This window comes from Cetorhinus maximus, unplaced genomic scaffold (genome assembly GCF_964194155.1).
Source record: "Cetorhinus maximus unplaced genomic scaffold, sCetMax3.hap1.1 HAP1_SCAFFOLD_138, whole genome shotgun sequence".
In the NCBI taxonomy this organism is placed as follows: Eukaryota; Metazoa; Chordata; class Chondrichthyes; order Lamniformes; family Cetorhinidae; genus Cetorhinus; species Cetorhinus maximus.
The window spans coordinates 334,831-361,727 of NW_027596135.1; the positions used below are offsets into that span (position 1 = coordinate 334,831).

At 54.0% G+C, this 26,897-nt stretch overlaps 1 protein-coding gene across 1 annotated transcript in view; it reads left to right on the plus strand.

The window, feature by feature from the left end:
- Positions 1-26,897, plus strand: part of huwe1 (HECT, UBA and WWE domain containing E3 ubiquitin protein ligase 1) — a 231,924-nt gene that overhangs the window by 190,334 nt on the left and 14,693 nt on the right. Inside the window, 16 exon segments of the mRNA XM_078534896.1 lie at positions 752-859; positions 3,643-3,942; positions 6,162-6,222; positions 6,224-6,406; positions 7,385-7,440; positions 7,443-7,505; positions 8,451-8,689; positions 11,926-12,214; positions 13,216-13,315; positions 13,971-14,535; positions 15,954-16,428; positions 19,406-19,524; positions 21,235-21,391; positions 22,606-22,738; positions 23,961-24,163; positions 25,995-26,077. Coding sequence (XP_078391022.1) covers positions 752-859; positions 3,643-3,942; positions 6,162-6,222; positions 6,224-6,406; positions 7,385-7,440; positions 7,443-7,505; positions 8,451-8,689; positions 11,926-12,214; positions 13,216-13,315; positions 13,971-14,535; positions 15,954-16,428; positions 19,406-19,524; positions 21,235-21,391; positions 22,606-22,738; positions 23,961-24,163; positions 25,995-26,077 — 3,134 coding nt within the window.

Below are 26,897 nucleotides of genomic sequence, written 5' to 3' on the forward strand. Positions count from 1 at the left end.
CTATCCCAGAGCATCTGTAACAGGTTAAATATAGAGTGAAGCTCCCTCTATACTGTCCCCATCAAACACTCCCAGGACAGATACAGCACGGAGTTAGAAACAGAGTAAAGCTCCCTCTACACTGTCCCCATCAAACGCTCCCAGGACAGGTACAGCACGGGGTTAGATACAGAGTAAAGCTCCCTCTACACTGTCCCCATCAAACACTCCCAGGACAGGTACAGCACGGGGTTAGATACAGAGTAAAGCTCCCTCTACACTGTCCCCATCAAACACTCCCAGGACAGGTACAGCACGGGGTTAGATACAGAGTAAAGCTCCCTCTACACTGTCCCCATTCCCAGGACACGTATAGCACAGGGTTAGATACAGAGTGAAGTTTTCTCTATGTTGGAATGATGGAATGGGATTTTCCTGATTAACGGATCAGACTCATCTGAAGAGCACAAAGCTGTCTAAGTCAGGACTCTTCCCCATTGCTTCTCTAAGCTGATTTGTGTTCAGTTTATTTCACACTGTCCACAGCAGTTGTAAATCATTCTCGCTGCTCTCTAGTTGGGTCCCCTTTGGAGTTCATTTGATTGTTCAATGTGCGCCAGCCCATTTTTTGTTTTCTGCGCTGTGAAGCTCTGCTGTGTGTTGTTCACTTTGTGCCCTTCTCAATTATCACACGTCTTCTCCCCCCCCCACCTGCCCCTTCGCGAGCTGCCCTGCGACAGCCCTGATAGCTTTCCTTGTTGCACCCTCGCAGGTGTGAGTTCCAGTGCCCTGTCGGCCACGAACGAAGCCATCAGCAACATGGCCGCCTCGATCGCAGAAGCAGCGCTGGAAGCCATGAGGACACACGGCCAGTTAACGGGTGAGTACCTGTCAGGTAGACAGGGATGCCCTGTCACCATCTTTGCGCTGCACCCTATCCACGTGAAGGCATTGGGCAGGGCCGTTTCCCAAGTGCGGCGGGTGAGCGTTTAAATCGGACTTCTCCAAATCCGCTCTTGTCTTCCCGTGTCCCGGTAATGCCGAATGTCACAGCACAAGTCAGAGGCCTTTCAGCCCTTTGCGCCTGTGCCCAGTCTCTTGGAGAGCTATCCAATTAGTTCCACTCCCCCTTGTCCTTTCCCCCATAGCCCTGCAAAGTGTCCCTTTTGAAAGTTACAATTGAACCTGCTTCCACTGTCCTGTCAGACATTCCAGATTGTTTTTTATTCATTCATGGGAGCTGGGCGTCACAGGCTAGCCAGCATTTATTGCCCCTCCCTAATTGCCATTTAAGGTGGTGGTGAGATGCCGCCTTAAACCCCTGCTGCAGTCCCTGTGGTGTAGGTTCTGGGAATTTAAGAGTCAACCACATTGCTGTAGGTCTGGAGCCACATGTAGGCCAGACCGGGTAAGGACGGCAGGTTTCCTTCCCGAATGGACATGAGTGAACCAGATGGGTTTTTACAACAATCGACAATGGTTTCATGGTCACCATCAGATTTTTAATTCCAGATTTTTATTGAATTCAGATTCCACCCTTTGACGTGGAACCTGGGTCCTCAGATCATCGCCACTTGCGATGGGGAGAACAATTTCTGCTCGTCTTTTCCCCTCTTTTTTTTCCCAATTATCTTGAAGCCTATCTTGTTTGATTTGAGCTCGTATTTCTCAATCGCTGTTTTTTCCCGGATGAACCTGTGGAGCCTGAGGCTTTGGGTGTCATCGATAACCAAACCCTAAATTTACCCAGTTGAATACCCCCTTGTTCACACGAAATTGCCCACTGCCCACGATGGCTTAAGGCCTTGGGCAGTGTTGATTAAACTTAATTGGGGATGTGCTACAAGAATTAGTATCATAATGGTTACAATAGAGATGGAAGCCCATACTCTTGCCCACGAGAGCAGACTTAACCCCATGCCTCTCTCTTGCTGTGCGATTTGGATTCTTTCCACCATAGGGCACATAAATGGAGCCAGGGTCAATATCTTGAAACAGCAAGTGTCCTATGTGGGGGTGGTGGTGTTGGCCATCATTCTGAACAACAAACCACAGAGGGCGTGTCAGGACCTTGGTGCGCGTGTCGGGGAGAGTTACTGGTATGGAAGGACTTAAGTTACGTGCAGAGACTGGAGGAGGCCGGGTGGTTCATCTTAGGGTGAGATTCCGGTTGGAGAGGAAAGTTTTCGCAAAGCAGCGAGGTGGGGGGGTAACAAGTGAAGGAGATCAGGACGGCTGGATTTGGTTGTCTGAACAGTGAGGGTTGAGTAAACTGGTAGGGGACAGGTGGGTGTTGAGACCTGCGACTTGAGCACTCTGAAATAGGGCAAAGTGAGATTGTAGAAGGAATCCTAGCGGGAGCAAGGATCTTCAAGATGTATCAATGGGGTGCAGGCAGATTGAAATCAGGAGCTGTGTGGGGGAATTGCAGACACAAACCCGCATCCCATCACTGTGTGAGGGAATCACAGACCCGCATCCCGTCACCATGTGGGGGAATCGCAGACAGACCTGCGTCCCGTCACCGTGTGGGGGAATCACAGACATAGACCCGTGTCCCATCACCGTGTGGGGGAATCACAGACATAGACCCGTGTCCCATCACCGTGTGGGGGAATCACAGACCCGCGTCCCGTCACCGTGTGGGGGAATCGCAGATATAGACCCGCGTCCCATCACCGTGTGGGGGAATCACAGACCCGCGTCCCGTCACCGTGTGGGGGAATCGCAGACACAGACCCGCGTCCCATCACCGTGTGGGGGAATCACAGACACACACCCGCGTCCCATCACCGTGTGGGGGAATCGCAGACACACACCCGCGTCCCGTCACCGTGTGGGGGAATCGCAGACACAGACCCGCGTCCCATCACCGTGTGGGGGAATCGCAGACACAGACCCGCGTCCCGTCACCGTGTGGGGGAATCGCAGACACAGACCCGCGTCCCGTCACCGTGTGGGGGAATCACAGACACGGACCCGCATCCCGTCACCGTGTGGGGGAATCACAGACACAGACCCGCGTCCCATCACCGTGTGGGGGAATCACAGACACAGACCCGCGTCCCATCACCGTGTGGGGGAATCACAGACACAGACCCGCGTCCCGTCACCATGTGGGGGAATCACAGACCCGCGTCCCATCACCATTTGGGGGAATCACAGACCTGCGTCCCGTCACTGTTTTGTGGAATCACAGACACAGACCTGCATCCCGTCACCATCTGGGGGAATCGCAGACACAGACCCGCGTCCTGTCACCATTTGGGGGAAGCACAGACCCGCGTCCCGTCACCGTTTGAGGGAATCACAGACCCGCGTCCCGTCACCGTGTGGGGGAATCACAGACACAGACCTGCGTCCCGTCACCGTGTGGGGGAATCGCAGACACAGACTCGCGTCCCGTCGCCGTGTGGGGAAATCGCAGACACAGACCTGGGTGCCGTCACCGTGTGGGGGAATCACAGACACAGACCCGCGTCTTGTCACCGTGTGGGTGAATTGCAGACACAGACCCACATTCCAGAACGGAGTGACCCTCGATAAAAAGTCAGTAGCTCCGGGATTATCCTGCACTACACGTCACAGTACTGCATTTGTAAATTTGAGGAGGGGTTTAAACAAAGTTGAATTGATGAGCTCCTTCTTTAACCTCCCTTCCAGACGCGGAGCAGCCTGTCGTTGGCTCCACTGGGCTGGACACCCCTCGACTGGAGAACTTCCTACCAGCGCCGGCATCGATGGAGGGCACCCCGGCGGCAGAGAGCCAAGCCCTGGGCGTTCTGGAGACCACGCAGCAGCCCCTGACTGCCCTCCAGCCCGGAGGCCAGGCCTCGTCGCTCCAGCTGGCCTCTGCCGAGGAGGTGACGGCGCAGTCCCTGATGCCCATCGAGGCTGCGCCGGACAGACCGAGCGGAGAGGCCGAAGCCCTGCAGATGGAAATGTCGCCGGCGCCAACGACAGGTGGGAGACCCGGCTTTCGCGCAGACCTGTGTGGGGGGCTGGTTGGGGGGGACGGGGAAGGAAGGGGGAACGTACGGGGAGCGGGAGCGGCCGGTGAAAAGAGGGAACCAGCACCGAGAGCACCTGCAAGGGGAGGAGCAGCTTCAAGTGGGCTCTCGGCCGCTACATTGAAAGCTCTCTGAGTTAGCAGCGTTTTCCCCTCAAACAAAAGGCATCGCTCCTTGCCTCCCCTGCAGCTGAATCATCAGGGACATAACTCTTCTGTGTGTCAGTCTGCTTTGGCGATGCTGATCGAGGTATAAATATTGGCCGGGTCACTCGGGGGAAGCCCTCTGCTCTTCTGATGCCGCCAGGGGATTTTTTTTTTTTTTTTTACTGTCCTTCCATCTGGACGTGAAGGCCTTGGTTAAACGTGAAGGCCTGAAATCTGGCCCCTCTTGCAGTGCGGTTGTGGCAACCCCTCTGGCAGTGTGACTGGCCTCTCCCTCTCAGTGCGTTGGGCCTGGATTGAGAGCTCGGGTTTCTGGATTGGGGCCTTGAACCCACAACGTTCGATTTCAAAGGCAAGAGGGATGCGCTCTGAACCACATCTTAGTTGAAAGTCTGCGTTTTTGGGGACTTGTTTGGTCACAAAATCACATGTGCTAAAGATGGAATTTTAAAAAAATTTTGTTCTTATCTTTGTATCTAAAGATGTCATAGTGGATAACTTGTGCTGAATGTTTATTTTCTCTCACTCTGTGGCTGTCTCTCTCTCTCTTTCTCTGCCTTTCTCTTTCTCTCCCTCTCTCTGTGCCTCTCTCTCTCTCTGTGCCTCTCTCTCTCTCTGTGCCTCTCTCTCTCTCTGTGCCTCTCTCTCTCTCTGTGCCTCTCTCTCTCTCTCTGTGCCTCTCTCTCTCTCTGTGCCTCTCTCTCTCTCTCTGTGCCTCTCTCTCTCTCTGTGCCTCTCTCTCTCTCTCTCTGTGCCTCTCTCTCTCTCTCTCTGTGCCTCTCTCTCTCTCTCTGTGCCTCTCTCTCTCTCTCTGTGCCTCTCTCTCTCTCTCTGTGCCTCTCTCTCTCTCTGTGCCTCTCTCTCTCTGTGCCTCTCTCTCTCTCTCTGTGCCTCTCTCTCTCTCTCTGTGCCTCTCTCTCTCTCTCTCTGTGCCTCTCTCTCTCTCTGTGCCTCTCTCTCTCTCTCTCTGTGCCTCTCTCTCTCTCTCTCTGTGCCTCTCTCTCTCTCTCTCTGCCTCTCTCTCTCTCTCTGTGCCTCTCTCTCTCTCTGTGCCTCTCTCTCTCTCTCTGTGCCTCTCTCTCTCTCTGTGCCTCTCTCTCTCTCTGTGCCTCTCTCTCTCTCTCTCTCTGTGCCTCTCTCTCTCTCTCTCTGTGCCTCTCTCTCTCTCTCTGTGCCTCTCTCTCTCTCTCTGTGCCTCTCTCTCTCTCTCTGTGCCTCTCTCTCTCTCTGTGCCTCTCTCTCTCTGTGCCTCTCTCTCTCTCTCTGTGCCTCTCTCTCTCTCTCTCTGTGCCTCTCTCTCTCTCTCTCTGTGCCTCTCTCTCTCTCTGTGCCTCTCTCTCTCTCTCTCTGTGCCTCTCTCTCTCTCTCTCTGTGCCTCTCTCTCTCTCTCTCTCTGCCTCTCTCTCTCTCTCTCTGTGCCTCTCTCTCTCTCTGTGCCTCTCTCTCTCTCTCTGTGCCTCTCTCTCTCTCTGTGCCTCTCTCTCTCTGTGCCTCTCTCTCTCTGTGCCTCTCTCTCTCTGTGCCTCTCTCTCTCTCTCTCTCTGTGCCTCTCTCTCTCTCTCTCTCTGTGCCTCTCTCTCTCTCTCTGTGCCTCTCTCTCTCTCTCTCTCTGTGCCTCTCTCTCTCTCTCTCTCTGTGCCTCTCTCTCTCTCTCTCTCTGTGCCTCTCTCTCTCTCTCTCTATGCCTCTCTCTCTCTCTCTCTGTGCCTCTCTCTCTCTCTCTCTCTGTGCCTCTCTCTCTCTCTCTCTCTGTGCCTCTCTCTCTCTCTCTCTCTGTGCCTCTCTCTCTCTCTCTCTGTGCCTCTCTCTCTCTCTCTCTCTGTGCCTCTCTCTCTCTCTCTCTGTGCCTCTCTCTCTCTCTCTCTGTGCCTCTCTCTCTCTCTCTCTGTGCCCTCTCTCTCTCTCTCTGTGCCTCTCTCTCTCTCTGACTCTGTCTGTGCCTGCCTCTCTCTCTCTCTGTGCCTCTCTCTCTCTCTCTCTGTGTGCCCCTTCTCCACCACGATCTCAGCCTCCCAGTCTCCAGAACGAGTGGAAGGTTCAGAAGCGCTGGTGACAGTGGGCAGTCAGCTGAGGGCTCCCCATGGACACGAGCAGCCCGGTGTCTGGCATGTTGGAGGAAACAGCAGGAGAGGGCCTTGGCGCGAGAGGGAGCGAGCAGGAGAGGCCGGCCGCTGAAGAGACAGGGGTGCCGCCCTCGGAGTCGGCAGCCACCGCCGAGGGCCAAGCAGAGCCGGCCCCAGCCGGAGAGCAGAGGTGAGCTCTCGTATCCTGAACAACAACACTCTAATTTTAAGATAAACGCAAAATACTGCGGATGCTGGAAATTTAAAACAAAAATAGCTGGAAAAACTCGGCAGGTCTGACCGCATCTGCGGAGAGGAACGCAGTTAACGTTTTGAGTCCGTATGACTTGTCTGATGAAGAGTCATTCGGACTCGAAACGTTAACTGTGCTCCTCTCCGCAGATGCTGTCAGACCTGCTGAGTTTTTACAGCTGTGATTGTTTTTTGACTCTAATTTTAAGGTTCTTTCCACTTGCCCTGGATGTCGGCCCCCACCCCCTCCCCAGCCAGGGAAATACCGACCCGTCAAACCCTTTAGTCATCTTAACCACCTCGATTAGATCACCCCGCCATGCGCGAGGAAATGCAAGCCTGGTCTGTGCGACCCTATCCTTGCAATTTAACCCTTTAGTTCGGGTGTTCTGGCACATTATTTATTCTTCCGTGGGCTGTGGGTCTCACGGCATTTATTGCCCACCCCTAATTGACCTTTGAACTGAGTGGCTCGCTGGGGCTGCTTGAGGGCAGTTAAGAGCCAACCACGTTGCTGTGGGCCTGGAGTCACGTGTAGTGCCAGACCGGGTTAAGGACGGCAGTTTTCCCTCCCTAAAGGGACATTAGTGAACCAGGTGGGGTTTTTACGACAGCCGATGAATAGTTCACGGTCACTGAGACTGGCTTCCAATTCCAGCTTTATTAACCGAATTTAAACTCCACCGGCTGCCGGAGTGGGGGTTTGAACCCGTGTGTCCCCAGGGCCTGGGACTCTTGGGGTTACTAGTCCGGTGACATTACCCATTCCTATTCTTCATTCCTCCATACCAGTTGTGGCTGTGAGAGCAGCTATTTGTCCCGCGCGTTGGTGCCTCGGCAGCGATGGGCATCCCCGGATTGAAAGCTGACCCGTGTCTTGTGTTTTCTCTTCCCCCCCACCCCCTACCCCGCACAGCGTTTCATCCTCCATCCCCTCTGTGGCCTTGCCCGCCAGAGACACCGTGCCAGGAGCCGAGTGACAGCAGCCTCCAACGGGCAGCCTTCCACGACCAACAGCGAGGAAGACCCACTTGCTGGTATGGAACACGGTAGCTTACAACTTGATCTTCCTCTCTCTCTCTCTCTCTCTCGCGCGCGTGCTGTCGGCCTTTGTGTTTAAACTCCCGCCCGTGCTTGCCGCACGGCCTCCCTCCCGCTGCAGGCCTTGCTCCGTTAGTCTGGTGGCACTTCGTGCCCCCCCCACCCAGTTCGCAGTTCATGGCGCAGTTAAACCAGCCCCGTTCTGCAGAACCTGCCTTAATTTCGGTTTCATCCCTGTGCATGGTTTGAAGAAGGATGGGTATTTGGAGCGAGAGATGCTAAGCGCATAAAATGAGGCCCTTCAGCCCATCGAGCACCTGTGTTAGTATTTATCCTCCACTCGATTCTCCTCCTCTTCCATCTACCCCAGCCCAGCCTGTCTGCAGCTCTTTCTATTCCTTTTTATTTCATGCTTGGGGATGGGGGGTGGGGGTGTATGTCCTTATTTCATGTGGACATGAGACCCCTGCAGGCCCTGTCTTTCAGCACCTCCACCTCCCCCCAGCCACAGGACGGAGAGCCTTCGGCCTCTCTGATCCCTCGGGTCAGTCCCCGGCTTTCCACTGAGCGGTCCAGCCTCATTTGGCCCCGCCTCCCTCTTCAGGCGGCCTCCTGCCGCGGACACGGTTGGCGTGTGATGCGATGACCGCCACAGGTGAATAGCCAGCTGGCATCACTTGGACGGAGCACCCGAAGCCGCGGCTCCCAATTCCGAGCATGGGCAGAGACGCTGGGTGTGAAGTCGAGATGAGGACCACGGAGGATGATGAAGAGGGGGGCGGGTGGCATCAGTGTGGGGGGATGGCGGGGCGGGGGGGTGGTTGTGGGTTGGTGGGGTGGCGACGGCTCGGCTGCAGCGTCGGAGCCGCGTGAGTGCCAGTCTGTGCCCCCGCAAGCCACGCCTGACCGCCTGCCGCGCCTTTCTCTCTGCTTTCCGACAGGAATCAACCTCCCCGAGGGCGTCGACCCCTCCTTCCTGGCCGCCCTGCCTGAGGACATCCGCCGCGAGGTGCTGCAGAACCAGCTGGGCATCCGGCCCCCCAACCGGGCAGCAGCCACAGTGGCAGCCTCGGCTGCAGCAGCAGCGGCTGCCGCCGCCGCCACCCTGGTCGGCAACCAGGGGGTCACCGAGGTCAGCCCCGAATTCCTGGCGGCTCTTCCACCAGCCATTCAAGAGGAGGTAGGTCTTGTCTTTTTTTTTAATAAATAAATAATCTCCCTTCACTGTGTTGGGATAGTGGAGGTCCAGCTCTGTGAACTGGGGGCTATTCCTTGATTCCGGTCCGTCTGAGGAATGCGCTGCCTACGGGGGTGCTGGGCGGGGTGGGGGAAGAGCAGGAAAGGGGTCTAATGGAATAGCTCTACCCAACAGCCGGCAGAATGGTCCCCGCCTGATCTCTGATTAATCTCACCCGACGTGACAAGCCTCAGACACTTTTAAAATCCAGCGACAAGGGGGCAATATGTCCCCGCTGCGGACTCCGAAGCCCCTGTGGTCGGTCCTGGAAACCAGTGCTGCCCTCCAGACCTCTCCTTCGGGTATCTTCCCTCTGGCAGCCGCCACTCCTCGCGTACACCAATCCTCCCTGTGAAGTGACTTAAACCCTCGACGCACTTTCCCTCTTCCGAGTGTAGCGTTCTGCTTCTCTCCCCCCCGCCCCAAACACCCCCCGGGCTCTCGGCAGTCTTTGATGCAAATGGAGGGTTTGACTTGCCTCTCGATCCCTGTTTTCTCAGCTTCAGAGTAAAACGCAAGTGTGCGATGGGCTGTGTGGGGCGGTGGTCTGGATTTGGAGGCAGTGGGGATGAAAGCTCTGGGATCGGTTAAGCGCTGGAATTCGGAGGAATGGCTTTTCTCGTTAACGCCTGGATTGCCCCTCTCCGTCTCCCCCTCCCTCCCGGATTACTGTGTGGGTTTCCATATGGAATCTGAAATCAAAGCTCCGATCGTGGTATCTCTGCTGTTCTCACTGACGCGTGCTTTTCTCCCCCCTCCCTCCCCTACCCTGTTTCTCCACGATTGACCTAAGGGGCAATCAGGCAGCCTCGCCAATTCTCCCCTCTTCACTCCCGAACTCGAGCACTGTTGTGTGGCTGCTTGCCTCCATTACTTATCCTCTCATCTCCTTCCCCTACCCTTTTTACTGATTAGCAGGAATGGTGAGTATGTTTGGTCAGGAGTATTTACAGCCAAACCCAATGCCCAGTTCTCTCCTTACCCAACACCTGCAGACAGACAGGCTGGAAGGTTTAGGGAATGATGAAATAACAATTGGGAACAACAGCCCTTATATCTCAGTTGCTGGGGTGGTGGGCTATGGGTGGGCGAATGGGTGTTGAGGAAATTCGGGTGCTGTGCCCCCCCCTCCCATTTCTCCACAATGAGACAAAGGAATCTGGACCTTCCTCTGTCCCAGCTCACGAATTCCCTCTGTCTCTCTCACTCACTCTGCCCTTTGCCTGGCTCCATCTCTCTCTCTTGCTTCCTCTCTATCTCACTCTCTGTGTCTCTCGCTGTGTCTCTGTCTGGTTCTATCCATCTCTCTTGCTATATCTCTGTCACTGCCTCTCTCTTTCTCTCGCTTTATCTCTGTCACTGCCTCTCTCTCTCACTATATCTCTGTCACTGCCTCTCTCTCGCTATATCTCTGTCACTGCCTCTGTCTCTCGCTATATTTCTTGTCACTGCCTCTCTCTCTCGCTATATCTCTGTCACTGCCTCTCTCTCTCGCTATATCTCTGTCACTGCCTCGCTCTCTCGCTATATCTCTGTCACTGCCTCTCTCTCTCGCTGTATCTCTGTCACTGCCTCTCTCGCTATATCTCTGTCACTGCCTCTCTCTCGCTATATCTCTGTCACTGCTCTCTCTCTCGCTATATCTCTGTCACTGACTCTCTCGCTATATCTCTGTCACTGACTCCCTCTCTCTCACTGACTCTCTCTCTCACTGACTCTCTCTCTCACTGACTCTCTCTCTCACTGACTCTCTCTCTCACTGACTCTCTCTCTCACTGACTCTATCTCACTGACTCTATCTCACTGACTCTCTCTCACTGACTCTCTCTCACTGACTCTCTCTCACTGACTCTCTCTCACTGACTCTCTCTCACTGACTCTCTCTCTCTCTCTCACTGACTCTCTCTCTCTCTCTCTCACTGATTCTCTCTCTCTCACTGACTCTCTCTCTCTCTCACTGTCTCTCTCTCTCTCTCTCACTGTCTCTCTCTCTCTCTCTCTCACTGTCTCTCTCTCTCTCTCTCACTCTCTCTCTCTCTCTCTCTCTCTCACTGTCTCTCTCTCTCTCTCTCTCACTGTCTCTCTCTCACTGACTCTCTCTGTCTCTCTCACTGACTCTCTCTCTCACTGACTCTCTCTCTCACTGACTCTCTCTCTCACTGACTCTCTCTCTCACTGACTCTCTCTCTCACTGACTCTCTCTCTCACTGACTCTCTCTCTCTCACTGACTCTCTCTCACTGACTCTCTCACTGACTCACTGACTCTCTCTCTCACTGACTCTCTCTCTCTCACTGACTCTCTCTCTCTCACTGACTCTCTCTCTCTCACTGACTCTCTCTCTCTCTCACTGACTCTCTCTCTCTCTCACTGACTCTCTCTCTCTCTCTCTCTCTCTCACTGACTCTCTCTCTCACTGACTCTCTCTCTCTCTCTCACTGACTCTCTCTCTCACTGACTCTCTCTCTCTCTCTCTCTCACTGACTCTCTCTCTCTCTCACTGACTCTCTCTCACTGACTCTCTCTCTCTCACTGACTCTCTCTCTCTCACTGACTCTCTCTCTCTCTCACTGACTCTCTCTCTCTCACTGACTCTCTCTCTCTCACTGACTCTCTCTCACTGACTCTCTCTCTCTCACTCTCTCTCTCACTGTCTCTCTCTCTCTCTCTCTCTCACTGACTCTCTCTCTCACTGACTCTCTCTCTCTCTCTCTCACTGACTCTCTCTCTCACTGACTCTCTCTCTCTCACTGACTCTCTCTCTCTCACTGACTCTCTCTCTCTCACTGACTCTCTCTCTCTCACTGACTCTCTCTCTGTCACTGACTCTCTCTCTGTCACTGACTCTCTCTCTCTCTCACTGACTCTCTCTCTGTCACTGACTCTCTCTCTCTCTCACTGACTCTCTCTCTCTCTCTCACTGACTCTCTCTCTCTCTGACTCTCTCTCTCTCTCTCTCACTCTCTGACTCTCTGTCTCTCTGTCTCTCTCTGACTCTCTCTCTCTCTCTGACTCTCTCTCTCTGACTCTCTCTCTCTCTCACTGACTCTCTCTCTCTCTGACTCTCTCTCTGACTCTCTGTCTCTCTGACTCTCTCTCTCTCTCTCTCTCTCTCTCTCTGTCGGCGATACAGTGTGTGATAGGGATGGAAGCAGAGAAAACTGTCCCCCTCTCTTCCAGGTACTAGCCCAGCAGCGAGTGGAACAGCAGAGGAGAGAGCTGGCACAGACAGCCAACCCTGACACCCCCATGGACCCAGTCACCTTCATCCAGACACTGCCTTCCGACCTGCGGCGGAGCGTGCTCGAAGACATGGAGGACAGCGTGCTGGCGGTGATGCCGCCGGACATTGCGGCCGAGGCTCAGGCATTGCGCCGGGAACAGGAGGCCAGGCAGAGGCAGCTGATGCACGAGCGCTTGTTCAGCCACAGCAGCTCATCCGCACTCTCCGCCATACTGCGGAGCACAGGTACACGATTTGCGCCTCTCCCGCCCCATCTTCCAATCGCCTCGCCATCCCTAGTTCGATTTCCCTTGTGGGCAGACAGCGCAACGAGCCAACACTGAGCGCCTGTGGTTCAGAGGGCGATTTTACGGTGACTCCGCTGGGAACTATTAAAATCGGCAGTGTGACACGCGGCTCGATGAAGTGGAGTGGCGCCAGTGAATATTTTTCTGTCTTGGTGGGTCTTTCCACCGATTCCTGTGGCACATTCCACGTGGGCTGAATAGGGCCGGATCTGTATGCTGTACGTGCGCGCAGAATAAGGCGTGACCTGTGCCCACAGTCCACAGTGTAGTGTCAGCCAGAATCAAGGCGACTTGGCATGCCTAACCTAGTCGCTTGGTGTGGCACACGACTGGGAAACAACTGAAAAGAGGATGGTTCCTCTCCTCCAGTTGGCCCAGGCCGACTCACCTCCCTCCCTCCCTCCTCATACCAGCAAAATAAAAACAGTTAATTGGTGATTCACCTCGCTGCCGACCTCGGGACCTTTTGCTTGCCCACTGCAAGTAATTAATGATCCACAAATGTCTACGAGGCGCGATGAGATGCTGTGTAAATTCTCAGAAGCAAACCGGGGGCACCTCCCCTTCACGTGCAACCTGTGATTTAGTGGCCTTTCCTCTCCCCCTCCGCACCCATCGCCCAGATCCCTACCCTTGCTGCGCTGCGCCTACCCTGGACAAGGCAAGAAGCCTTGAAGCAACTGTCAAGGGTACACGAGCAGCTCAGAGTGGTTTACTGTGCAGTTCCTCTGCTCCTGCATTCCATGTGTGAGAGTGCCCAGCTGCCACCCTACCCCGGAAGACATGTTGCGTCGTGACCGCCTGGTCGTTGTTTGGGGGGCGGGGGGGAGCCACTTGCATTCGGTCTTGCGGTGCGGTGAAGTGCAGGCGCTTTTTAACCTCAGCCGGCGCGATCGACAGGCCGCGTCGAGATTCCTGACTTCCTGCTTTGTGCCACAGGCTTCACCGGCCGCTTGGGAGGAAACAGAGGGGTGCAGTACACGCGCTTGGCTGTGCAGAGGAGTGGAGCGTTTCAGTGGGGGAGCAGCACCCACAACAGGTACACCACGCGCAACGCAGTGGCTGGGCCCGGGCCCCACGGCAGGTAACGGGAGAAAGTCTCTGGTCCCAACACCAAGGCTTGGGGCCCTCGCTCTCACTCGGCTAGCCGCACACCGGGATTGTCCTGCTCGGAGCAGAGAAGGCTAAGGGGAGATTTACCAGAGACGGTACCAGGTTTGCGGCAGCTCGGTTATGTGGAGAGATTAGAGAAGCTGGGAGGGGGGCGGGGGGTGGGGTGGCTCTCCTTACAGCAGAGAAGCTTAAGGAGAGTTCAAGGGAGGAGGATAATAAGGTCGTGGAGGGTTTAAATAAAGAAGATAGAAACACTGATGGAAGGGTCTGCGACGATAGCGCACAGATTAAAAACGATTAACGCAAGAACCGGAGGGAGTTGAGAAGCTTTTTTACGCAGCGAGTTGTTGTGATCTGGGGTACGCTGCCTGTAAGGGTGGTGGAAGCAGATCCAGTAATGACATTCAAAAGGGAATTTGATAAATACTTGAAAAAGCACAAGGGGCTGAATGGCCTCCTCCTCTTGCTGTATGGCTCAATGAGTACCAACGAGTCTCTACCTAATGTTGGGGGTGATGCACAATAGCAGCTGTTGTTTTAATAGGGTTCAATGTTGACACTTGATATGCCTCCTCCCACAGAGCGTCGAGCAGCAGCAACATGGACAGCTTGCTCCGGCTGCGAGGGCGCCTCCTCCTGGACCACGAGGCCCTGTCCTGCCTGCTGGTCCTGCTCTTTGTGGACGAGCCGAAGCTGAACACCAGCCGCCTCCACCGGGTCCTGCGCAACCTGTGCTACCACACGCAGACGCGCAACTGGGTCATCAAGAGCCTCCTGTCCATCCTGCAGCGCAGCAGCGAGAGCGAGCTGTGCATCGAGACCCCCAAGCACCCCGAGGAGAAGGGCAAGAAGGCCACCAAGCCGGGGGCGAGCGCGGGCGCGCCCTCCTCTGCCGGAGCCCACGAGCACCGGCCCCTGGACCTGCTGCACAAAATGGAAGCCAAGACCACCAGCCAGCTGTCCTGGCTCTCCGTGTCCATGGACGCTGCCCTGGGCTGCCGCACGAACATCTTCCAAATCCAGCGGTCCGGCGGGCGCAAGCACTCGGAGAAACACATGGGCTGCGGCTCCACCGTCCACATCCACCCCCAGGCAGCGCCTGTGGTCTGCCGGCATGTCCTGGACACACTCATACAGCTCGCTAAGGTGAGGCCGGCTGCTTCGGCCATTGGGACCGTGCGTTCCAGCAGGGAGTTCAAGAGGACTAGATAGCACACGCAGCTTTTGGGAAATGGAGTCAAGCAGCAAGGGGGATCTATGTGTACACGAATCCTTAAAAGGAGCAATATGGGTTAATAAGTCCATAAAGCAGCAAGCATATCCCTGGGTTTCATTTCTGGAGGGATAGAATTGAAAAGAAGTTCTGTTAAACTGCATTAGAAAAGGGACATAGGGGCACTGAAGAGGGTGCAGTAGATGTATACCAGTCACCACCTTGGAGTTCCATCAGGAAAGACTGATCAAGCTGGGGTTCGATGCTTTAGGAAAGAGAGAGCTGAGAAATCGATATCTTCAATATTATAAGGGGGTTCAATAAGAGTCCCAAACACTCCCAGGACAGGTACAGCACGGGGTTAAATACAGAGTAAAGCTCCCTCTACACTGTCCCCATCAAACACTCCCAGGACAGGTACAGCACGGGGTTAGATACAGAGTAAAGCTCCCTCTACACCGTCCCCATCAAACACTCCCAGGACAGGTACAGCACGGGGTTAGATACAGAGTAAAGCTCCCTCTACACCGTCCCCATCAAACACTCCCAGGACAGGTACAGCACGGGGTTAGATACAGAGTAAAGCTCCCTCTACACTATCCCCATCAAACACTCCCAGGACAGGTACAGCACAGGATTAGATACAGAGTAAAGCTCCCTTTACACCGTCCCCATTAAACACTCCCAGGACAGGTACAGCACGGGGTTAGATACAGAGTAAAGCTCCCTCTACACCGTCCCCATCAAACACTCCCAGGACAGGTACAGCACGGGGTTAGATACAGAGTAAAACTCCCTCTACACTATCCCCATCAAACACTCCCAGGACAGGTACAGCACGGGGTTAGATACAGAGTAAAGCTCCCTCTACACCGTCCCCATCAAACACTCCCAGGGCAGGTACAGCACGGGGTTAGATACAGAGTAAAGCTCCCTCTACACCGTCCCCATCAAACACTCCCAGGGCAGGTACAGCACGGGGTTAGATACAGAGTAAAGCTCCCTCTACACTGTCCCCGTCAAACACTCCCAGGACAGGTACAGCACGGGGTTAGATACAGAGTAAAGCTCCCTCTACACCGTCCCCATCAAACACTCCCAGGACAGGTACAGCACGGGGTTAGATACAGAGTAAAGCTCCCTCTACACTGTCCCCGTCAAACACTCCCAGGACAGGTACAGCACGGGGTTAGATACAGAGTAAAGCTCCCTCTACACCGTCCCCATCAAACACTCCCAGGGCCAGCACTCTGAGTCCCTGCTCCTAGGAGCTCTGTGATTGTCGGGAGGGTTTGGTGGAGGAAGAATTGTTCCATCAGCTTCGTCACCAACACTGACCATTTTGTTCCAGGTATTCCCAAGTCATTTCACACAGCAGAGGACCAAAGAGGCAAGCGGTGAAACTGACAAGGAGAAACTGAACAAGCAATCAGCCAACAGCCCGTGCCTCGGTCAGCCTGCGGGTGGAGGCGGAGGAGGAGGAGGGGGCAGTGGTGTCGGCCCCAGCCTGGGCATCTCCACAGACTTCTGGGACTTGCTGGTCAAGCTGGACAACATGAACGTCAGCCGGAAGGGCAAGACCTCAGTCAAGACCACGCCCTCCTCTAACAGCGACGGGGAGAACAGCCAGTGCAGCCTGGAGTCGTCCCCCCTGGGGCAGCTGATGAACATGCTCTCGCACCCGGTCATCCGCCGCAGCTCGCTGCTGACGGAGAAGCTCTTGCGGCTCCTCTCGCTCATTTCCATCGCGCTGCCTGACAAGGCGACAGAGGTGGCGGTCAACCACAGCGGTGCTGCGGAAGTGACCCTCATCGGCTCCGTCACATGTAAGTCAGCGTGGTCGCGTTCCTCACTCGAGGTCCGATGGCCCGGCCTGTCGTCCAGGTTTGTGAGTGCGAGCTGGTAGCAGGAACTGAGTCTAAATTTGGGTTAGAGGAGCAAAGGGAGCTCGGGGACACTGATACACAAACCGTTAAAAGTAGTAACACAAACTGTGTACAGTTTTGGGTCTCCTTGCTTAAGGAGGGATAGACTTGCATTGGAAGCCGTTCAGAGAAGATTCACTCGGCCGATTCCTGGGACAAAGGGTGTTTGTCTGATGAGGAAAGGTTGAGCAGGTTGGGCCTCTACCCATTGGAGTTTAGAAGAATGAGGGGTGACCTTATTGAAACATATCAGATTCTGAGGGTGGGCTTAATAGGGTGGATGCTGAGAGGATCTTTCCCCTTCGTGGGGGGACCTAGAACGAGAGGGACACAGTTTCAAAATAAGGGGTCTCCCATTGAAGACGGGAGATGAGGAGGAATTTCTTCTCTCAGAGGGTGATCAGCCTGTGGAATTCTCTCCCCCCAGAGAGCTGTGGAGGCCGGGTCACTGAATATATTCAAGGCCGAGTGAGACAGATTTTTGATCCAACGGGGAGTCGATGGTTATGGGGGGCAGACAGAAAAGCAGAGTTGAGGCCACAATCAGATCAGCTGTGATCTTATTGAATGGGGGAGAATGCTCGAGGGGCTGAATGGCCTGTGCCTGCTCCCATTTTTCATGACCTTAGTGATGCAGTTTGGGAAAATATAAGTAAGCAAAGTACTGGGGTTTGTTTCTATAGGAGTAGAATCACAAAGTAGAGAAGTTATGTTAACATATGTTGAACCTTGGATAGACCACACTCTCGAGCACTGTGCACAGTTCTGGTCTTCAAATTATGCCAAGGAGATAGAGGCACTGGAGAAGATGCAATAAAGACAGAGAACAAGGATACTAACTAAACTGAGAGGTTATAACTGACAGGAACAACTGAACAGGCTGCGGCCCATTACTGCAGTGAAGAGACACTGAGGGATACCCTAGTAGGAGTATTGAAAGTATGGAAGGATTTCGATAGGGTCAACGTAGAGAAGATATAAACAAAAAGCTAAAAGCTACTGCGGATGCTGGAAATCCAAAACAAAACAAAAACAGAATTACCTGGAAAAACTCAGCAAAACTTGCTGAGTTTTTCCAGGTAATTCTGTTTTTGTTTTGTAGAGAAGATATTTCCATTTGTGGGGAGCTGGGGTGGGAGACCAGATCTAGGAGGCAATCAATATAAGACGGCCACTAATAATAAATTCAATCAGAGGGGGAGGAATTCAGGAGAAACGTCTTTACCCAGAGAGTGGGGCGAATGTGGAACTCGCTCCTACAGGGAGGGGTCGAGGTGAATCGTGTTGATGTGTTTAAGGGGGGGTAGCTGGATAAACGCGAGGGAGAAAGGAATAGAAGGATATGGGGTAGGGGGAGATGAAGAGCTGGTGTGCGGCAGAAACACCAACATGGAGGAGGGGGAACGAATGGCCTGTTTCTGTGCTCTATATCCTGTGTCAAGGCAGCTCCTGGCCAGCCTTATTACCTCTCCTCTGTGGGTCCTTTGTCTATTCAGCAATATATAGTATTTGCTTTGCATTTACACACTGCACTTGATGCCCCCATGCTGTCTCCAAGTGCTTCACGGCCAGTGATGTACTTTCAAAGTGTAGTCAATGTTATTCTGGTGAAGCTGTCAGGCAATTTATAAACAGCACGTTCCCACAAGCAATCCTATATAGCAGCTGTTTTTGGAGATGTGGATTAAAGGAGCATTGACCCTGGAACCGTGGGCAGACGTCTTCCTCCCGCTCTCCTCTTTGAGGGGTGGCCTGTGGCATGGGCAGCCTGCGCCTGGACAGGCGGACGGGGCCTCGGTTTTAACCCCTCATCTGAAGCAACGCTCCACTCCAGGGCTCGAGCCCATGATCTGGACCGACACTCCAGCGCTGAAGGAGTGCTGCGCTGTCGGAGGTGCTGCCTTTCAATTGATGCGCAAAGCCAAAGCCCACAGTCCCGGGCGCAGCTGGCTTTGTGGGGCCGGGTGGGTGAGGTTTGTGGGACAGCCTGAGTGTGCTCCTTTGCATGGTGTCACCTTCTGCAACTCAATGAATTGACAGGTTTAAAGCTGCCTGAGCCCTGGGTGCATCTGAAACAGAATGCGACAGGTCTCCGTTCACAGACGCTGCAGTTCTCTTTTTTTTAAATTTTGTGTCCATGCTAAAGAGGAGGCTCGCTAACATTTCCAACTCCACCTGAAGTTGTTGGTACACACTGGAGCACTCCATTCCCACCAGTGCCCCCACCAACCCCAACCAAAGCCTTCCAGTTATCAGTGTAGGAAGCTCATTCCATGCTCACAAAGAACGATTTAATCAATGTGCAGCAGTTAACATGTGGGGGTCAGCCCACAGACGATTCTTGGGGGTCTCTTTGTGGACCACTGCCCCCCAGGTACAGCACGGGGTTAGATACAGAGTAAAGCTCCCTCTACACCGTCCCCATCAAACACTCCCAGGACAGGTACAGCACGGGGTTAAATACAGAGTAAAGCTCCCTCTACACAGTCCCCATCAAACACACCCAGGACAGGTACAGCACGGGGTTAGATACAGAGTAAAGCTCCCTCTACACCGTCCCCATCAAACACTCCCAGAACAGGTACAGCACGGGGTTAGATACAGAGTAAAGCTTCCTCCACGCTGTCCCCATCAAACACTCCCAGGACAGGTACAGCACGGGGTTAGATGCAGAGTAAAGCTCCCTCTACACCGACCCCATCAAACACTCCCAGGACAGGTACAGCACAGTTTATATCCTGGTTAAGTCTGTGTTCACTGCTCCCTTGATGTACCATGACCTCTGAGTGTGCCCTGCTCGGCCAATATCCATCCTTGATGTCTCGAAAGTGAGATTGCCCATCGGTGCTGAATTGACATCCTCTCCATTTCTTGCCAGCACCTCCGAAAGCCGCCAAGTCTCCGGCAAAAGCCACGTCAGAAGGAGCAGCCAGTGCCAACGACAGCAAGATCCAGAATTCTGGGTTGACCGAGAAACAGCTGCAGCTTTCTGTGGAGGTAACGTAGACACCGGCCTTTGTAATACTTCCCCGTCCATCAGCCAGGAGCACGTGGCGTGAGGGAGCTGCTCCCTTCGGTTGAGAAACACTTGCTTCCTCCATCTCCCTCGTATGACCAGCGATCTCCCTGTCCCAACCCTTGCCAAGACCCATCACTAATGGCCAGTCACTGACTGTTTCAGCTCTAAGTGGTGCCTATCCCTGTGCGGTTTGTGTTTCGCCTGCTTCTGAGCTACCCGATTCCCCCCATCAGGAACACCAGGGCGCGTTTCTTTCCTGTTGCTTTCAGTTGGTGTTCCAATGGACCGGTGGCTGAGAAGAGTCAGAAGGTGACTAGACCGCGTGTTCTTCCCATGACTGCGTGCCCCAGGAACTCCCATGGGACCCACAAACTCTTTTGCTGTCAGCTTCAACCCAACCCTCCCTGCGCTTCTTCTCTGTGCCCCCAAAGAACTGGCACCCCTCCCCCCTCGGTAAGTTGTGCCAGTCAGTGTGGCGATAGTTGACTGTTGCGGGGGGTGGGGGGGCGGGGGGCGTGAAATGCACCTACCCAAACCCCACTCCTTTATTTCGAGATGTGATTGGGAGTCATCTCCTGGACTCCTGGCCGCTTAAGGGGTGAGCAGATCCTGGTCTGTGTTTTGTTTAAGCTATTTACGGGCTTTGGACATCGATAGCAAGGCCAGCATTTCTTGCCTCATTGCCCCTTGAACACAACTGAGTGGCTTGCCCGGCCATTACGGAGGTCATTTAGGAGTTGTTAAGCAGTTGGTCTGTAGAATGTAAGTGAGCTGTGCCAGGTTGGCTGGTGAGCGTGGACTTGGTGAAGCGGCAATTCTGTGCAAGATCGGGTAGAAGCCACAACATCACCAGCGGTGTCTGCCATGCCTCAGTGGATAGCGCTACGCCAGTTGAGTCAAAAGGCTGTGGGTTCGTGCCCCACTCCAGAGACTTGACTGCAAATCTCTTAGGCTGTCATTTTAGCGCTGTACTGATGGAGTGCTGCACTGTCGGATGAGCTGAGGAGCACCCAATCCCTCCCGCCTCCCCAGGCAGACACACAGAATCCCACAGTCACTATTGAAAGAAGAGCGGTGGAATTCCTCCTGGAGCTGATCTTTACCCCTCCGTTGACATAGCTGAAACAGACCGCCCAGTCGTTTGATTTTTATTTATCCTTTCATGGGACGTGGGCGTCGCTGACGGGGCCAGCACTTGTTGCCCATCCCTAATTGCCCCCTTGAACTGAGTGGCGTGGCTGGGACCACTTCAGAGGGGCCGTTAAGAGTCAGACCACATTGCTGTGGGTCTGGAGCCACGTGTAGGCCAGACCGGGTATATGACGGCAGATTTCCTTCCCTCAAGGGCGTCAGTGAACCAGATGGGTTTGTGCAACAATCCCGTAGTTTTCCCAGTCACCATTATTGAGACTGGCTTTTTATTCCTGATTTAATTAATTCTTTGAATGCTTTTCTCCCCCCCACTCCCACCCCCCCCAGCTGCCGTGGTGGGATTTGAGCTTCAGTAGTGCAGGCCTTTAGATTTAGATCACCCAGTAACACAGCCGATATGCTTTCATATTCCATTTCCCTGTATGGGGAAGAATAGCGGGTTGTTTTGGGGGCGGGGGGGAGGTGAATGAGTTTGTAACTGAATGTGGGCTGGCATTCGTTCTGTCGGTAACTCGCCCCTTTGCCTTGTGTGACAGGTGTTGACCTCCCACTCGTGTTCGGAAGAAGGACTGGAAGACGCAGCGAACATCCTGCTTCAGCTCTCCCGGGGGGAGCCGGGAACCAGGGACACGGTCCTGAAGCTGCTGCTCAGCGGGGCTCGCCAGCTGGGATACACGCTCTGCCAACAGATAGGTACCAGCCTCCTCCCCAAGCCCTGCTCTCTCTCTCTCTCTCTCTCTCTCCCCTTCATTTAGGCCCAAGGGTTTGTGGAGAAGTGGGCGAGTCGAGGGGCTTCTGACTGCTCCAGGCGTTCCTCCGCTCGTGTCTGTTCTCAACCTTTACAACTCTGTTCCCGTTTCCTTTCTGTCCAGTTGACTCGTCCTCCGGCACTCTGTTTTTCAAGCTGATGTTACTTCTGGTAATTTAGTAACTGCGTGGGGGGGTCACATCGTGTTGAAACGTTGCTGGTCCGCATAGGGGGTCGATTACTCTTGAGATGCTTTGTTGCTACCTGTGTGGAACACTTCTCCAGTGGAGGACTCACTGATGTTGCAGTAACAGCCACCGAACTATGCAGTGCAGGAGGCCATTCGGCCCGTTGTGACTGTGCTCGTCACCCAGTAGAAATTGCCGACTGTGAGGCTGACCACACTGTTGCCACAAGCTTTAGTAAACAGCACCTTTTTCAACGCAAATAAGTGTACTTCACTCTTGTACGTTCGCCATTACCGCCGTCCAGTAACCTCAGAACTAAAGCAGGCAAGCTGTTCGACACTCCCACTCTGCTTTTCATCTCACCGTCTTGCCGACAGACGCACAAAGGGGTTAAAGTCTGCGTGTGCACGTTGGGCGAGCAGTTAGTGAGACCATGTGCGCAACAAGCAATCCATTTTCTAATCAGCAGAACAGCTGGCCACATGTGGATTCCCTAAGGGCCCACATGGTTAGCTTGGCGGTGGTTGGCGGGTGTGGGGGGTGTGCTCGACGCCAGCAGAGACATACACCGGTGAGCACCTGAGAGGTTGGGACCTGGTAACAATGGCATCTCGGTAAACAACCACCATTCACTTCCAGTATTGAAATGACACCTCATTTCAGGGTGTCCACCTTGCCCGAGCGCCTCGCCTCTACACCTGTGCATCTCCCAGGATTTATCGTGGCATCAAACAGTGCAAAAGGTGGCCGTTTTGCCTGGCATGCCCATGCTGGCTCTTTGAAAGAGCCACTCAATTAGACCCACTCCTCCTCTCCCACAACTTCCACTGCTCTTTCCCCAGGGCCCTGCAAATTTGTTCCTCTTTAGGCTTGTGGTCAGCTCTTTCCTGAAAGTTAGCATTTGAATTTGCCCCTTTCAGGCAGCACATTTCCAACCGAGCCTGTGTTCTTTTGCCCCCTGGGGCACCCAGGTACTTTACTAGCCGAGCTGCGGGAGTATAACCTGGAGCAGCAGAGGAGAGCGCATTCTGACGGCCAGTCACCCGAAGGAACGCCAGACGACCACCCTCAGTTGACCAAGTTAAAAGGAAAGATGCAGAGCAGGTAAGAATGCACCCCCACCTGCCCCCCCCCACCACCAAGGAAGAAAGCTCTTGCGGCCTGCCTCAATCCCCTTTGTCGTTCGGTGTGTAAAACTGCTTTTCACAAAAATAGTACACGTTAAGCAGTTGGCCCGTAGAACGTAAGTGAGCTGTGCCAGGTTGGCTGGTGAGTGTGGGCTTGGTGAAGTGGCAATTCTGTGTAAGATCAGGTAGAAGCCACAACACCACCGGCGGTGTCTGCCATGCCTCAGTGGGTGGCGCTCACGCCAATTGAGTCAGAAGGTCGTGGGTTTGTGGGACTTGAGCACAAAAGTCTAGGCTGCCGTTTCAGTGCAGTACTGTCTGATGAGCTGAGAACCTTCCCTAAAGGACATTAGTGAACCAGACGATAGTTTCCATTACCGAGACTAGCTTTCAATTTCAGATTGTTGCTGTGGTGGGATTTGAACCCATCTCCCCAGAGAATTAGCCTGGTCCTCTGGATTACTCGCCCAGAGACATTACCACCACACCACTGCCTCCCATCAGTCGTTAACACGTTTCTTATATTACCAGTCACCACACTTCACTGGCTGTGAAGTATTAGGGATGCCCTGAGGGTGTGAAAAGCATTATAGAATTGCATCTTTTCCCCCCCTGGCCTGAGTCTCTGCTCCACAACATGGCAATTGCAGGAGAAATCACTCTTTTCTCCACCCCCTTGATTCTCAGAGCAGGCAGCAGGTCACCTCCCCATATAATAGGCCCGACTAAGCAGGGGGAGACCTCCGGACACAAGAGAACGTTGAGGTTATGTTGCATCTTTCTAGCCCTCAGGGTATCCCAGGCCATTCAGCGTCCAGTGAATGCCTTGTTGGGATGTAGTCACTGCTGTTTAACAGACCGGTGCCCAAGGCCCAGCCATTAAACAGCCGTGAACAGGTAATCCGTTCTTGTGGGGTAAATATCGGTCAGGCACAAGATCTGCCTTGAATTCACCTGAACGGATAGACAGGGCCCATGGTTTAATGCCTTGACTGAAAGAAAGCCCCTCTACGCGGTCCTTCCCCTCCCCGACGCTGTGAACGTCGGCTGAGGTTATGGGTTCAGATCCCGAGCGAGGGCCTCAAGCCCAAAACCTCCTGGCTCTTGGGGAGATGGGGGTTGGTGGGTGGAGAGGGTGGGGGAGAAGTAGCGTTTGGGAGTTTTAAATGAAGCCGTTCTGTCCCCTGTCCTGACTCTAGGTTTGACACCGCGGAGAACGTGGTTATCGTGGCGTCTCACAAGCGCCCGCTGGGGGGCCGGGAGCTCCAGTTACCCTCCATGTCGATGCTGACGTCCAAGACCTCCACGCAGAAATTCTTCCTCCGCATCCTGCAGGTCATCATCCAGCTGCGGGATGCTACCCGGCGGGCAAACAAGAAGGCCAAGGAGACGGGAAGACTAGGTACAGGCGTTGGGGGAGTGAGGTGGGGGATGCTGGGCGCGTCGTTTGATGTTGAGCCCTGCTCAACAACCATTGCATATGACGCGTATGCCCAAAAGGGTGCCAGCTCATCAAAGGTGCTCACTGGACTGGACCCCAGCAGCGCACTAATGCTCTTGGCAGCCACGCGGTGCCCTCTTCTATTTAAGTGGCGCGCTCTTGCCTATAGCAATGTTCCAACGCCTATAATGTGGACCACTGAGCATTTAAGGTGACAGCACTGTTCCAGTTAGACACGGTTCGGTGTGGTCAGTTTCCAGACAACTGGTGCTGAAATCCAGTTGCTGAAATGTGCCAACGGGTCCGTGACAATTATTTTTTCCTTTCCTTCGATATTAGGCAAATGTTAGCCATTTCAAAGGGCTGGGCGGGCCTGAAGTAGTGGGAGTTGGACAGCCGTATTGAGGCTTGTGCTCACAGATCGCGTCACATTGTGACAGTCCAGCCTTCTCTACCTGGCTGTTTGTCCAACTGTCTTATCGACCAGGGGTTCAGCTCTGAGGAGCCGTGTCCCCCCCCACACTGGGCCAGACCTGGCACGAGGAAACAAGGGAGCAGACCGCCAACACGGCCAGACCGGAGGCGCAGACCCCCTTCCTTTCACCGAGCACTCTGCAGCCTTCCCAAGGAAAGGGCTCCCCTACGGGTCTTTTGGAGTTGGGGGTGGGATCGAGGAGACTCAGACTGGCTGAGGCCGAACAGAAGAGAGCACATGAGTAAGAAATTGAAGGTGTCCGGGTGAGGCGTTTTGAGTTTGGTTTGGGCTGCAGAGCTGGAAACTTTGTATGTTTTCCTCAGTGGGGCGTGGCAGGCTCACCGAGTGAGCTTGCCTGGCTGTTTTGCCTGGGAGGTGCTGCTTTTACAATGGGTAAGATTCCCGACTGGATCACCCTCAGCACCAAGTGTCACAAACCGGCTGGTGCCCCAGTACTGTGCAAGAAAACTCTCTTGAAACGGACGAGTTTAGCCAGGTAGACTTTTCATGAGAAGCAGGAGCAGAGTAGGCCATTCAGCCCATCGAGCCTTCTCCGCCATCCCGTGAGATCATGGCTGATCTAATTGTGACCTCAACTTCACTTTCCTGTCTGCCCCCCACTGTAAACCCCCGACTCCCTCGTCGATCAAAAGTCTAACTCGGCCTTGAATATATTCAGTGACCCGGCCTCCACTGCTCTCTGGGGGGGAGAGAATTCCACAGACTGACCACCCTCCGAGAGAAGAAATTCCTCTCCATCTCCGTCTTCAATGAGAGACCCCTTATCTTTAAATTGTGTCCCCTAATTCTAGACCCCTCCCCCCCCACCAACGAGAGGGAAAATCCTTTCAGCATCTACCCTGTCAAGTCCCCTTCAGGATCTGATATGTTCCAATAAGATCACCCCTCATTCTTCTAAGCCCCAATGGGTAGAGGCCCAACCTGCTCAACCTTTCCTCATCAGACGAACCCCCTTCGTCCCGGGAGCCTAGCACCAACCTTGATTTCTCAATCCAGGGCAAGTGGAGGTGACAGAATACTCAACGTGGCAGGGAGGGGAAGGGATAAGTCATTGATTATACTGGTGGCTCTCCTGTGGCATTGCTCCTGGTTAGAGCAGTGACATGGATGGTCACCAAGCCGTTCGTAACGTGCCAGAGCGAGTTAACAGTGCTGTCTCTGGAGCATCTGAATTGTCGGTTGGGGTGGGGGAGTCTTGTCTTTTTTTTGCTGAGATGGCGGCACCATCTAGCGGAGAAACTAGGATGACCAACCTCTCTCTCTCCCTCTCTCTCTCTGCCCCTCTCCGTTTCTCAGGGACCTCGACAATGGGCTCCGCGAGCAGCATCCAGGCAGCTGTGCGGCAGCTGGAGGCGGAGGCCGACGCCATCATACAAATGGTACGTGAGGGCCAACGGGCCAGAAGACAACAGCAATCAGCCATGGTTAGCATGATGCCTGTGCCGCTTGCAGGGCACTTGTGGGTTTTAGTTTCTTCGTTTAAAATTTTTGTTCCATTTTTAACCGTTGTGCATGCTTTGTTTTTTTTTTTGTTCAAGCCGCTCCATGATTAGACGTTTTAATTTGTGTTGACATTGAGTTTCTCCCATTGCGATCACTAACCTTGTTTGGACCCTTTTTATTTCCGGTTACTAACTCCCCGGGGCATCCTGTCCAAACCTTCTGAAGCTGCAGGTTACCTGTTTTCCCCTCTCATCACCTACCCTGAACATCCCACAGCCCAAGCTCTTCACTTAGTGAGAGAGGTGTCCATGCGCACACCCAAGGCCTTGCAGGATTCATCTGACAATGTGGGAGCAGCGTCTATCTAATAGACTTGGCTCCAGAAATCGATCTGATTTTAAGGGGTGCCATTCAGTGTTGTAAAGACAAGGAATTGTTTCTTTCTTGCCTCCCTTTCGTTAGTTTGTTCCCATTTTATTTCTCTCGCACTCTCTAGCCCATGCCCACTCTCTCTCCCTCTCTCTCTCTCTCTGGCGCGCGCTCTCTCTCTCTTGCACGCTCTCTCTCTCTCTCGCACGCTCTCTCTCTCTCGCACGCTCTCTCTCTCTCGCACGCTCTCTCTCGCACGCTCGCTCTCTCTCGCACGCTCGCTCTCTCTCGCACGCTCGCTCTCTCTCGCACGCTCTCTCTCTCGCGCTCTCTCTCTCTCGCGCTCTCTCTCTCTCGCGCTCTCTCTCTCTCGCACACTCTCTCGCT